This window comes from Notothenia coriiceps, unplaced genomic scaffold (assembly GCF_000735185.1).
Source record: "Notothenia coriiceps isolate Sejong01 unplaced genomic scaffold, NC01 NC01_scaffold00035758, whole genome shotgun sequence".
In the NCBI taxonomy this organism is placed as follows: Eukaryota; Metazoa; Chordata; class Actinopteri; order Perciformes; family Nototheniidae; genus Notothenia; species Notothenia coriiceps.
The window spans coordinates 135,390-150,389 of record NW_011368459.1 but is presented as its reverse complement, the minus strand read 5'-3'; the positions used below and the strand labels follow the sequence as shown (position 1 = coordinate 150,389).

Sequence of the window (15,000 nt, the reverse complement as noted above, 5' to 3'; positions counted from 1 at the left end):
TCGATACATGTGTTTGGACAAGAACCACGACGGGCTTCCTAGTGTTTTCAGCGCTGTTCCTGACACGGCCTCACATTTTGGATGATCGGAGCTCCACAGCTAACTCGCTAACCGAAGCTACTTGCTAACTTCAGCTAGTTAGCAATTCAACGTCGGTTTGTATTTGTGTTAGCCGTTCGCGCTGTCGGTGGTGTTCGCAAAATACTTGTTTGCAGCAATGATATGTTGCCATAAATGATAGCCTCCCACTGGCTTCCATTCACCACCGTGCTAGCGAGCTGGCTACACCCGCTGTCTCCACACTTCTCCTCGGACGGCTGCCCTGCTTTGTGGGCTGGCTGCTCATCTCCATCCTGAACGGCTAGCTAGCAGGAGCTAGCTAACGCGCGCTAGTACGAATAACATTGTGGGAAACAAACAGGAGTAACCACCCGTCTAAATGGACCACATGTCCATAATAACCCAAGTTTCCAACCCGAAGGAGGAGGAAATAATATCCTTTAACCAGGAGAAAGGTAAGGACATGCGAATTCACAGAAGTTAACTAATGCTAACTGACTACTTTTCTCCACTTGACGTTAGCCGTTAGCTGGCGCTCGCTAGATGTTCTAACGTTAGTAGTTAAACACAGTAGTTGCCTAATTGTGGATAATAGGTGTGTAAAACAATGAATTAAATAATCTCTAGTTATAGCGGAAAAACTCTTTTAAAAAGCAACAAGTTTATTAGAGTGGGCTCCTCCAGTATAAGTGTAGCAGTTTGTTGAAAATGAATAGTGCGCTAGTGTCAGGGCGTGTGGTTTTACCCCATTAACCGTTATCCGGATTAAAGTTCACTCATTTGTGAGAAAAAGCAGTTATCCTGGACAAGTTATGGTCAAATATGCGTTTCAAATGTGTATGAATGATTTCGTTGTTGCACTTTTGTGTTTAGGCTATATAGCTGATCCGATTGGGTACTCACTATATAAATCACGACACAACTTCAGTATGCTACATAGTTGATGGGTTGGTCTGTAGGGTAGCAAACGTTTTTTGAGGATGAAGCAAACTTGCAAACACAGGAGAAATATCTGCTGTCAATAGTGTAGGAAACTGAATTAGGAGAGCATTTTTCCTTATGACTTGAAACTTTGATGTTGCAAATATCTGTTTGCATCTCACAAATGTATGTATTACTTACAATAAGCAGTAATTATTCCACTGTACAGTATTTAATTTAACATTCTGATCTTGTTGATCTTATTATATTTACATGTATAGTGACTGCTGCATTTACTTGGTCACAATTTCTAATCTGTTTCTGCTTGCGCTTTTTTATTGTTTTACATTTGTTTTATGTCTTATATATTCATTTCGCATTGTTGGAGGAGCCTGGACTTAAAATTGTCATGGCCATAACTACAGTGTAGCTACTGTGAAAATGACAGCCTTTGAAACTTGAATCTTTGACATCACTACTGTGGTCCTTATAGGAAGCACAGATATACATTGCTCTTTGTTTATCTGCATATGTCTAATTTGTAGACAGTTGGGCTGCCTTAAGTCTCCAATGAAGGCCATCCTATGCATTTTCCGTGTTGTCACTTTTATCTTCAGTTAAAATGGTTTCCCATGCACAAACAACTTCTATTTAGATTTGTAGTTACAACCTCCCACATTTATGGATAACCCTAGGTCAAAAAGGATGCTTGGGTCATTCTTTTTATGCCTTTTTCCACTCCCACTTTAGCATGATCTACTGCTGAGGTCAAATCTCATTCCTCAGTACCATAGCTGCTAATGTCCATTCATTCCAATTCCTGGGGCTACTCCCGGGCCAGGCCCATGGGACATGTATCAGTGTCACATCTCAAACTCCATTTGTCAGACCATTAGTAATCAAAGATCATAAGTCTTTCAAGCACAACAATGCATTTTCCCGTTGGGTACAAATATATCCCTCTGTAACTACATGGATTCTATATAATGGATTGATGAGCGTCATGTGAGATTATTACTGCATACTTGTGGGAGTTAAGGGAGAATAAAGGGTAAAGGTAAAGACTGACCCACGCAGTATGAATGTATGGCAGTAAAAATACACTGATTCCATTGCAGTGATGCATTGCACACTTACTCATAGCTTGCTTTTGTGGGTTAGGGTTAAAAAGTTAATATAGATAGAGTTTTTAAAGTCTTGTTGGCATTTTATTAGTCACTATTAAGAGTTTGAAGAGGTTGTGTTCTTGTGTTGGTAAAGAGTGGTGAAGTCATTTAGGGTCCCTGGGAAGCACAATGCTCATATTATTCGTCAATTAATTGTTTAGTTGATAGTACAATTCTGATTATAATCTTCTAATGGTCCAAATTAAATTGTAATAAAAGGTTTAAGTTACCATTCCAGTAAAACTCGAAATGGTGCTGGCTTTATAAATGAATAATTCGTTTTTGCTTTCCGTTGTTGGTCAGAGAAAGTTAGAAAATGTACTCAATCAAGTGAGGCTAAATGATTAATTGACTTATTTTTAAGTATCACTGATAGATATATTCAGTGAAATATTTGAGTTGTTTGGGAAAGTCCCGGACTTGTGTAGTGCTAGTTGAGGACACGGGAGGTCCTATAGAGACAACATGCCCCCCTGTGAGGTCATGTTAATGTTAAACTAGCATTCCGGTAGCATTTAGTACAATCTCTAAAATTGCTTACCAACAGAGGAGTTTGAGCAGCATAACACACAGTCAAAATTCACTGTTTTGTGTTACACTGCTGCATGAAAATCACACTTAATGACACTTAGCCTGAGTAAGAGTTGGTTGTTATGCAGGACACAGTTAAGTTGGAAGAAGACTTTGAGCAGTGATGTTTGTTTCCTACCTCTTCCATTTTCTCTTAAGAGTGAATCACACAGATTGTTTTCCCCTTGGAGCCAAGTCATCATTAGAGGAATATTATGGTCATGTTCTTTCCTACTTTTTGTTGGGACATTTTGAAAACAATGTCCTTAAATGTGCGTGGCATGACCCTGACATTAATTAATTAAAAAAGATCAAGTCATTTTTTTTTTTGCTTTAAACAAGTTAAATATGTGTATCCACTCTGTTACAAACAGATTATGCTGCAGGATTCCAAGCTTTATTCACTGGGTTTAGCTTATCTATTGAGAACCACTTATCATGTAGCTCATCCCAGCAGCTGCCCTAGAGGAATTTGACAGGTAGTCTTCTGTTGCTTGAACAGGCTCCAAACTGTCTGGACACAAATTGACCACCTTTGCTCTCAGTGTTCCTCTACTGGCTGTCTTACAACATGTGCCTGCCTTTCACACTGCTTTGACTGCCAAGCAGCAGACTAAATATAGACTCGCTGCCCTGTTGGCCAGGGCACCACTGACCTCCAGGCCGAGTATAACTACTCTCAAAGATGACAATGATCCTCTTTTTTAATGCTCAGTCATACAGGGTTTCAGTTTGGAAAAAACTTGATTTTAAAAAGTAGATAATGAGGGCTGCATGGTTTTTTTTCCCTTGTCCGTGTTTTTGAGGGTGTACGAGAAGGGGCTTTTTAAAGTGCCACTCGACTCAGCATTGCACTAGGATCATAATGCATTTATGAGATGAATGAATGTCTTGAATGATACTTTCACCCCTCTGGCACAACTCTAGTCATGAAATCCACTACTCCAGTCATGAAATCCAAGACGTTTCTCAGAATTGATATGCTTGTGGTGGCTGGTGTATAATGAGCACTGCAGTTGTTCAATGACTGTCACTGTAGTTGGCATTTTTAGACTTTGAGGATCTCTATTAGTAATGGTTAGACTTCCATAAAGCCGGACTCAACACTGCGGAGCTCCATGGCCGTGTTGGGATCTGGAGCAAAAGTTTAGGAGTCTGCCCGGTCCAGAGTGCGTTCACAACCTTATCTCAATCCTGTGAACATGTTGTTTTTCAGTGATAAAAGTGATGGCTATACTGCTGCCTCAGTATGTAACTGTTGCCTTGCATAGTCCTGCATTGATAATTGTATTCTGCTTGATGATGGACTTTTTAAAAGCAATACTTTTCCAAACTACCTCTAAAACTCTCATTGTTATAATAATGTCATTGTGTTATTCTGTCCCTTTCTTCACAAACCTTTTCAGATTAGCACGTTTAACGTCAGAGGGATGCTTCCCCCATTAATACCAGGGTTTTGTCTAAACCGTGGGATAGGGGCGCTGCGCCCTCCTACTTACGGCATACGCCCTCATGCCAAATTGCATATTTTCCCTGTAAAATGTTAAAGTGATGCCAGAAAACAATATTTCTGTTCGTCAAAACTGTATAATTACACAAAAAATAGGAAAATCGTGTCAAATAGACGTTAGACGGGATACTCAGCTTCGTTTTCACAGAGCTCCGAATAAATAGGGTATCAATGTCCATCGGTCTGCCAGTGGACGAGTGACAGGCAGCAGTCTTACACTTAAATTGTGATTTCTGAATTAGATTGTTTCTTCTACTGTCATATTTTCTGTAGAGGAAGTAAAGAAACCGTAATTGGATTTATTTGTTGTTTGAGTGGCAACATATGACTCGGTAGCTTTAAGACATGAAGAAACTCTGCAGCATGGTTCCTTCGTCCTTTGGAAGAGGCGTAGAGGTGGGTGTTTTTCATCTGCTGGTGGACTACCGGAGAGATTTACAGCAGGAGCACACGCCGTCCACCGCAGAGAATAAACAGAAGGGAAACCATGCTCCGGGGTCTTCTTTGCTGCTTTTGGTGTATTTTGTGATGGAAGCAGCGCCAATTACAGGCCCGGCATATGTGTGTGAACGGAATACTTTTTTGAAAACGCATACGGTGCGTAAACGCAAACGTTCCCGTGTAAATAGGGTCTTAGGTCGCATTCACACCTAATAGTCCGTTCTCTATTGCGCACCAGACGACAGTTTGTTACATTGTTACATTTTTCAGATGATTCAAACAGACTATAAACTTTAAACACAAGTCATGTGCACGGAAATGCTGTTCAACCATTGGTCAGACATTAAGTGGGCAAATCCCGACAATTTCTACCGGAGCCTCCGCCATGGAGCATCGGCAGGTTATTTTCATGCTGCTGTTAATCTGGAGATCAACAGACACTAGCGGCCCGCGCCTATGATTATATAATCAGACAACGTCCGTTAAAAAAAATGATAACACACATAATGAGAGACGTTCTGCAGTCAGGAGGAGGTTTCACAGACGACAGATGGCTCTGATTTTTATGTATTGTTGACGGTGCATTTTTACTGTTACGACACTTCATTCTGCTTCACTCTTTAGCTAAACAACCGCGGATGTCTTCAAAATCTTTAGCGAAAGAGTCTTTTGCTAAAGATTTTGAAGACATCTGCGTTCTTGTGACGCGTAAATACTACACTTCCTATGTTTTGGTGCGGACTGCGTTCAAACCAGCGATGAACCGCTCCAGAGTTCACTAGCAAGCGCTCCGAGACCACCTCTTTAGGCGGACCAGAGTCTGGTTGCTTAGTTCACTTCAGAGGTCTCAGACTGTGTTCACACCGACCCAAACAAACCGCACCAAGCGACTAAACGCACCAGGGTTCGATTCAACCGGACTATACAAGGCTGGTGTGAATGCGCCCTAAGTCTTGGATGCCCCCTTTGCTAGAGAGATAGGTAGCTTTTCTCTGTCAGAAACATAGGAAGTTTTTGTTGGACACAAGTCATAAATGTTAAACCAAGAAATTAGTTGACATTTTAGAACTTTCAGGTTCCCTTCCCTAAGTCTGTGTTTTGTTTTTCTGTGGTTAATGGACATTTACATTATTGTTACATTTGTTCTACAACATACGTCAGTAAATACCCAACTAATAAATATCTGAAGCTTTTTTTGTGTCTTCAAATACAGTGAATAAAGAATAACCGTGAATAAAGGAGATGACTGAGCCTCACCACGGTGATGTGGTTTGGTGATAGCATCACGTTAGCTCAGCTATTTACTTCTGGCAATTGCATTTATGAGTCAAATATTCTTAAAGCGATGTTAACGTGGAGATTATCTGTAACAATACGTCTTAGTATTAAACATACGTGTTAGCTACAGCATCGTCACGGAATAAAGGAACTGTACTCTGACGTCTTGTCTGCATGTATGAATTAAACAGTATTTATTAGTGATTAGTTTATAACTACACCATCCACCTTATGTGAGTGCATATGAGGGCTCAGCTCTGCTCTGTAAATGACTCAGTTGTCCAGTTCTGAGAGTCCCTTTATGCACATGAATTAATACAGCGGCCGCTTATAGTGATGAGTCACAGGAAGCTGACAACTGTCCCAGTTTTACAGATACACAGAGTTGTATTGGCAAAGTCCAGATAATAAAATAAGTCATACGGTCGTAATTAGGTTATTTCTAGACGTTTAAACCAAGCTTACTTTGGCAGATATGATCAGCTAAAGTCAAAGCGTCATAGGGAACAATTTGGTTAATCACATTCGTCCAAACAAACCTCTAAATCACTTTATTACTTTGGTATTTGGTGGTTTTTGCAGAGTTGTGTTAAAGTTTGGTATTTTCCAGTGAATTGTGACGGGTGGTGGCTTTTAAACTCTGGAAACATTGAGCAGTAGCTGGAAGTTCTTATTCCTTCTGTGTCTTATTTCTTTTTTCTGTAAGCATTAACAATATGCCCTTTTCTGTTTGGACAAAAAGAAGATGAGGTAGGGTTTTCCTGACTAATTAATTCCTGATTAATTTGTGCTTACATTCCTCCCTTTTGGGCTACCGTTTATAAAAGTGATGGCCTGTCTATTCAATGGTGTGTCTCTTATTTGGCTCTTTACATATTTAAAAAAATATTTGTTAGTCATTGTCAGTGTACATTACAATTCAAATCATATAAATATATTTTTTTCCAAAAGGTTTTTCTCCACATAATTGATGCATGAGGATTTTTTTAAGTGTTGGGAGGGAAAAAATAAATGAAAAAGATTAATAATATTCATTCAATAATATATATTAGTAATAGCCGATAACAGTTTCTGTCTTGCTTACCATAACCACTTCTTGACGGAGCAATCGCTTGCAGGAAGTTACTTAAAATAGTCACTTAATGTTGTTATTTGTCGATGGATGCACTTCATCTGTCTTGGGATGAAGCGGCTTGTGTCGCTAAGGAGATATAGTCTCAATACACAGCAGCATAATTAATGTGATTATACCAGTGATGGATGGAAATTAGAGGATGTTACTCAGTCAGTGTCTGTTAGCTTTCCTGAGCTGATGAGTATTTGTGGCTTAGTTTAGAGTATATAGAATGGATGTAATCTTCTCAAAACTACAGTGTGGTATCTCCATGAAGTTACGTGACGCTCTGGCTGCCTTTTTTGCTGAAAGATAGCAAGACATGTGGGAATAGATTGTTGGATTGGATCACAGGCTGTTTGAAGTGTGTAGTCCTTCTTATTTCATTGTATACTCTCCATTTGATGTATTTTCTTTAGTTTTTCCTTTGATCATGTCTGTTGGGTGTTGGTTTTAAGGTCAGCAGCACAAAGTGGCACCACATCAAGATGCCAGAAGACATGACATAGTGCTATTTGCTCGTAGCTGGTCTTCAGTTGCAAAAGCATTCTGTTGGTGTGAGCGTGTATGATAGGGGGGGGGGGACTAATGGGTAGAGAGGAATGTAGCCTTGTATAGGCTCTGCAGGGTCTGAGGGGCCTCTCCCCCCCCCCTCGTCTCTTGTTCATGTCCAGGCTGCTTCAGTCACTCACCTGCCAGCCGAAACATGGTGGAGTAATGTAAGCAAGCTTTTTTTAAATGGACATCCCCTGGGCCAATCAGGTGATGGGATCCGCGGCAGGGCGAAAAGGAGGAGGGAGAAGCACACAGCTTCCAACTTGTCACTATTAATAAAAGTTTGGTGTCTGATTTGGCAGTCCAGCAATGAAAGGCAATTTGCTCCTCACTGTCGCTACGTGTGACTGATAAAGTCAGCCGGACAGCAAAGTTATTTTCTGATCTCTGGTTCTGCCAGGCCGGGTCAACAAAAACAACACTGATGACATTTAATCACACTGTCATGGCTTATTGTTGGGATTTAGTGTAGGGCACAGCACCGTGGACACTTAGGAAGATTGTACTGACCATACAGCAGTTTGTACACAGTTATACCGCAGCATCCAGGGCTCCGACAATGAGTCCATCGACAGAAGAATAATTGTTTTTGTAACGCAAAAATTGCAGAAAATGCTGTTGTCAGACTCCCACATACGGGGATTTTCCAGTTTTTCTGTTTTATATCATATTAAATTAAATATATTTTGGGTTTGAACTGACAAATCAAGACTCTGTGTGGTTTTTGAGAATCTGAGATGACATTTTTTGACTATTTGACCAAACAATTAGCCTAGATAATCTCGATGGATGAATCGATAATTACTCATTAGATTCAGCCGTACTCGGCATGCAAATAACCAAATTGTTCCCAACTTCATCCTGCTCAACTTTTATCCCAGAAAGGATCATTTGCATATCCACTCACTCACCCTCCGCTCTCCCACTCCCTCCTGTTGTTTTGACAGCGTCCCAGTCGAACAGCAGCCTAAAGAAACAGAGGAGCCGGAGCATCTTCAGCACATTCTTCTGCTGCTTCCGCAACTACAATGTGGACCCCCCAGCCACCAACAACAGCAACACCAGCTCCCTGCCTCCACCTGTTGAGGAGAATGGATCGCCTCCCAAGGTAGGCCACCCCTCCACTGAACACATGCTATTGGTTTTTTCTTGGTGGAACCTTCTTCTTTTTAGTTCTACTTTCTACCCCTCATCCTGTTTTTTTATATATGTGTGTGTGTCTATCTCTCCTGTGTTGTAGTGTGACCAGGTCGAGGTCATCCCTGTCCCTAGTGTATGTATCGCCTTTTTTTGGTTCTCCTTTCCTTTGCATGCAGGCTGACTGGGCTGGTGCTGGCACATCCGGTTTGTGTGGGCTCCAGTTTCTCCTCGGAGAGCTTGCTCATGCTGCGGCTCATTTCCCAGCCCATGGTGGCACTGCCTGCGTGCAAGGTTTAGAGTGCACCTACTGGTTTTTAATGATGCGTCTGTGCCTGATCTGCATGGCTGACACTTGGTGGTTTGTATGCTTCCCAGACATTCTGTGAAACGTACTGTCTAACAAGTAAAAGCATCATTATGTCGTTTTTGATATTTGGTATTTTTGTGAAGTAGCGCAAACACTGCTGTTGTTACACATACATTTGTTATGAGCACTCCAAAGTACCTGTGTAACTGCTGTGTTAACAACAACACTCCCCTGGTGCTCACAACTGCCAGTCCTTACCTTCCTTGAAAACTAAGCTAACAACTAACTAGCTGATGGCTCCTGCTGTTGGCTCACAATTATTCTTGAGCTGCATCCACATGATATACTGTGATACTCATGATTGTTTTGACCTCAAGGCTCTGCGCCCAACCTTGCGGTGAAAACACCTAGTTAAGTTTCTATGGTAACGTACCCTGCTAGCTCTCGCCATTACATACAGTTGATGGGTTGTGCTTCAAAAGGTAAGCGGTAAACTAGGTTGAAATTGAAATAATTTAAACTGAGCGACGCAGAGGAATGCGCCTCCGCCTCGTCGGGCAGCAGAACGGCACCGTCATGTTTAACTGCTTTTCTTGTGAATGCAGCTTTACCTCAGAAAAAAGTACCCCTTTCTGTCCATCAGGAAACTTTGTAAATCACACACACTTGAGGCAGAGCAGAGGGGATCAGAATGAAAACCGAAGGCATTTGCTCCAGAAAATCTGATCCAGTTTTACAAAAATTAACTCGAGCCTTATACACGTATCCCAAGATATTTTATGACCCACTCCACAAAGTTACCTACTGCAAAATAGCAGTTCTGGGTGCAGACTGGGACTTATAGAGACACAATTCTCCCTATTACAAGTCAGTATAAACTTGTTTAAATTTGAGGTGAAACAATAACATAATGTTGATTTAAGTCCAACACTATTTTCTATGAATTGCCTCAGGGGCTTCCATGGAAGAATTAAATCCATATATTATGCTTTTGATCCATTAGGTGTTAAGCTCCTAGTCTTTACGTTTGATCCTCAACCAAACATATACATCTAGTGACTGAAGGAGGGACCCACATGTGACCTTGGTATCAGTAGTCTAGCCAACAAACTGGTTAAATCACACATCAGTGACTGCATGAGGCTCAACTCCTCAGAAGTAAACATATTGTTGATACACAGTTCCCACATCTTCAAACTGACATTTTAAACAAATGGTTTACAGTGTTTCCCCTAGGTTTACTGCTTTGGGGGAGTGCTGCCAGGGCGGTATGATGAAGATCCGTGCAGGAGAGGGGGGAAATTACTTTGGTTTGAGAAGTGGGGGACACACAAAACAGGGGGTCTGTCGGCCCTCCGGCATGGAAATAGTTCTCGATTTGAATCCCTTTTCCTGCCTTTCTAAGAAAATATTTGTTAGGACTATGGTGCGATCCAAGAAAGCTTCCGTCCACACGCAATATTCACCAGATAGTGTCTGTCCACACAAGACAGCTCCGTTTAGCTCCAACCACTGGAGAAGCTGCAGTACATATGCAGGAGCCTCTACGTGGCGCTGTAACTTCCTCCACAAAGCAACGAAGAAGCATGGTTGTCATGGTTGCCCTTCTGTTTATTCTCCGCGGTGGGGGCCGAGGGAACCGGGCAGAGTTTTTCGCCAGTCAACGTGTATTAAAGTTATTAAAGTCAAAATAATAAAAGTGCCAGTCAAAGGTCTTCTTTGTTATTTATTGAGCTTTAAAACAAATGAATAACGAATCTATATAATAATACATGGAGCCTCTCTTTTTCCTCCTTCTCTTCGGACAGCGTCAGTGTCTGTCTCAAGCAGCAGCTGATCCAGTAATGAGTGACCCGGCCGACAGTAAAAATAAAGGTAGTTTGAGAGGTAATTAAAATAGCTAAGGGCGATGATCTGACTTGAAGTGTGTGTTTTTGCTCCGTTCACCGCTGCATGACAGCGGGAGGAGCTGCAGGTGAGCAGAGCTGCGTGTCTCCGTTCTGTCAGATTAGACTTCACTCGCGTTTATGTCCATATCGAGAGAAAGATAAATAATCTGAATTCAGTGTGCAGTTTACTTTGACGCGGGGGTGAGCAGCAGAGGTGGGGGGAGGCGGGGCTATTGCGTCATCATTATCAGAAAATGATCGTATAGGGCGCACACACGGAGCCGTCGGACCCCCCAGAGCGTTGCGTATGCCGTTCTATCCACCTTGGGACCCGTTATCGTTTCCGCAGTTGTTTACTGTCATATTCGGTCATCCTCGTGTGGCCGAACGGTCTATATGACACTAAACAGTAACGCAAACGACCGTTTTCGTCCTCGTGGGGCCGAGGCCTTAGATATGACACATTCTGACCTCTAGCATTTATTGAGCTGATAATCCAATACATTAACTGAATAATTTAAAAAGAAAATACATAGTTTTGAGCACTAACAGTACCTGAGAATTCATTAAAAATGCTTTCTTTGAACTTAAGCATTGGGTTCTGTACAATTATTTTATATATTAGTTCCTGCAGACTGCTTCAGTGCGTTCCTCACACATATTCTTAATGTAAACAGTGCTTTTTGACGTTCAGGGAGTATGAAGTTGGCCAACTGTCACAGTTGGCAGAGTTAGTATGTTTCATAGTTGCAAGTGTTTTGTAAGTATATTTCAAATGTATTGGTTTGCTAGGTTAACTAGCTAGCTGACAGCAGATTTGGAGTAAGGAATCATGCAATCACATTGTTAAAAGAAGCCTATAAAACGTTTATTTGAAGTCTCCAGTGACAGTGATGACTCTTTATTCACCGAACATCAACAAGCACTCCGGTCCCAGTTATGTTCGTCACTTTTTGTTGTGTTTTGAGCCTTACAGTAATCGCTGCACATGGTGAAGATGTTTCTTCATTTGCTTGTGTTTTGGCAGATTTGTGTTTTTATATTAGCATCGTTTTTAAAACTGCACCTGTCGGCCACAGTAGTGACAGGAACAGAAAATATAAAACCTTTAAAGATCTAGAAATAGGTTGAATCCCTACTGATAATATTCTTTCAGTGTTGGTGCTGCATGTACCTGCACAGGCTCAGTCTCCTGACACTCTCCTCTCAGCAGCAGGTCTCCGTACTCTCCTATACACCAGCACGCCACCTGCACCAGGGATTGCTACACACACACAAATGTTACACTCACACAACTGCGTACCCACATTACACCCACACTCAGGTCTAATCTTAGACCTGAGACATTAACCACTTCTGCCTGAATACGCTGGAAGTTAATGTGCTGGATGATGGGAGACTGCGCCACACTGCAGATGAGAACAGGGCTTCTTATCATCTGACTTCCAAAAATAAACCTGGTAGCGTCACATTTTTTAAATGAAAGCAAAGCTGTTCTCACTGCCACAGAAACACACCAGTCACAGCCTTTTCTTTTCTCTTTAACATTTTCTTTCACTTTTTAAATTTATCTGAAAAGCCATAAAACTTGATTTGATTCCAACATTACATTTTGTTTGTCTGTTTTGTTTTATTTTTGCTTTCTTCTACTTGAAATGTAATAGTTTTCCTAAGATCAATGTAATTTTACGACCGCTGTATTCGTCTGCCTGTATTGTCTGTGTTTTATCCGTAGTAACATTGTTCATGCTGCCCTTCTTGGCCAGGTCGCTCTTGAAAAAGAGATTTTAATCTCAATGAGACTTTTTACCTGGTTAAATAAAGGATATATATATACATACAGCTGTGATAAGTCACATACAATTAGAACTCTGCATGAACCCACATAGTTTCTATCATATCACACACTATAAAAGGTTTGTATTTTAATGTATAAATAAACACCAGGGAAATGCGTGTTAACCTGACTGTTAATCCCAGGGGCAATGTAAGCAAAAACTGACCTGGGTTGGGTCCGATTGGGTTAGGGCAGAGAATCAAAGCTCTATTTGAATCATATTTTATCTTATTGTTTGATAAAGAATCAACATGGAGCAACCCAGGGACACATGTTATAGATGTTGACGACTAGGATCACTTTGAGTACGCACGCACGCACAAGAAAATTCACCGTTAGTTACAGTAGATGAAAAAGTAACATGTGCGTGAACACATACCTGAACGGTCCTACCTATACACACACACACACTGAGGGTGACAGTGGTGACTTACCACACACAGAGACAGAGCACAGTCCATACGGGGGGGAGGTCGCGACCGTGTAACTGTCGGTAGGACGGTACGGAGTGGTCCCATTGATTTGTGTGGACTCGGAGGGTGGACGAGGAGAGCTTGACCCCAGGAGTGAAATGTGGACAAAAATTCAACAGTAATAATTACACGATTCTATGGTCTCCCGGGTTGTCCCCCGGCTGTGTACGTATACGCAATTGTTGCGGGTTTTGTCAAAGGTAATCCTTTTTCACAACAGTAAAATTTTTGTTACGTTTGATTTTTTGTGTTTACACGGTTTTGTGTTCGTTAAGTGTTTGTAAGTACCCGGTGTGCGTAAATCTCTTGTAAGTGGTTGAACCGCTATAGTATTCGGTATCAAATGATTTTCGCGACGTATTTTTGTTTTACTTCTTGAGAACGTCTTTGAGTTTCGTGTTATCTTTGCCCCTATGATTCTCACTACGTCTGTCGACCCTGAACCTCACGAACAAACCGCAAGCTAATATTGTCAACCAGGTTTGACAGTTACTCTTGAATTGATTTTTTTACATAACCGAATAAAATTGTTTCACTAGCGTACTAAGGAAGGGTATTAATAACCGTCTTAAGTTGACATTCGAATCGAATCGATTGCATCGATTGGAGCAGTAAAGGTCATATGACTTTTTTGTGAAATGTTAATACTTTGAAACGGTTACAGATTGTGGCTTGCAGTTGTTGGAGAGGAATATAATCACCAGAGGACCAAATGGGTAACACCAAAACTCGAAGAACGTCGGCCAAAAAAATAAACGTCGCTAATGCTTTTGCGACGGGCGTACAAAACAATTTAAACCCAGTTATAAAGGATTTATGACGATTACACAACACTTAACACAACTTCTAAAAAAGTAAACCGTTCGCAAAACCGTTGTAAACACCAAAAATGTAAACCTAGTTAAAACTGTCAGGCCGCACAAACCGTGGACAGCGATGGCCATTCTCCGGTGTACACCTTTCGAAACACACGTAATTCTTGAAGTAAATGTAAAAAGTTTGATTTTTCAACTTGAGAACCACGTTTGAAAATTGTGTAAGACCAGGGCTGATAGGACTTGTAGGGACTGATCAGGAGAGATAAACAAGGTAAGGATGAAAAATAAAACACGACCTTTCCCTTATTTTACGTTAGGTGATACTAATCGAATGCGAATGGAACTGGAAATAAGAGGTTTGCTCTCGCACGTCCTTCCCATTGCACAATTTTTTTGCGAGTTAAAAATATAGCCATTTACGGTACTTGACATAACTTCGGAAGAGGGTACACTCCAGTAAACACGACCTTCCTCTAAATCACTGGGTTTATGAACACGCTCGACAGACAGATTAACCTTCAACACACACTGCACAAAAATGAGACTAAAGGTGAGACAGGTCCGTCCCCCCTGCACTCTCTACTTTGACACCGCGAGTTGAATTGGCTCGAGTAGTGGTGCGAGCTCGACGTGCGATGTAGCAGTGTTCCGGGGCATAGGACCCGAGACGAGGAGCTGGTAGGAGGTGCCACACACACACACCACCCCCAACACCACACACACCACACACAACACACACACCCACACACACACACACACCACACCACACACACAACACAAAACACACGACACACACACCCACAACACACCAAACACACCACACACAACACACACACCACCACACCACACCAAACAACAACACACACACCACACACACAACACCAACACACAGACAACACACACACACAACACAGCACGCAC

General features: G+C 41.6%; 1 protein-coding gene across 1 annotated transcript in view; it reads right to left on the bottom strand.

The window, feature by feature from the left end:
• Positions 1–12,071: 12,071 nt before the first annotated feature.
• The window catches only part of LOC104963182 (AP-1 complex subunit gamma-1-like), a 21,193-nt gene continuing 18,264 nt past the window's right edge, over positions 12,072–15,000 (bottom strand). Inside the window, exon 11 of the mRNA XM_010791744.1 lies at positions 12,072–12,215. Coding sequence (XP_010790046.1) covers positions 12,087–12,215 — 129 coding nt within the window. The 3' untranslated portion in view covers positions 12,072–12,086. The remainder of the gene's footprint in view (positions 12,216–15,000) is intronic.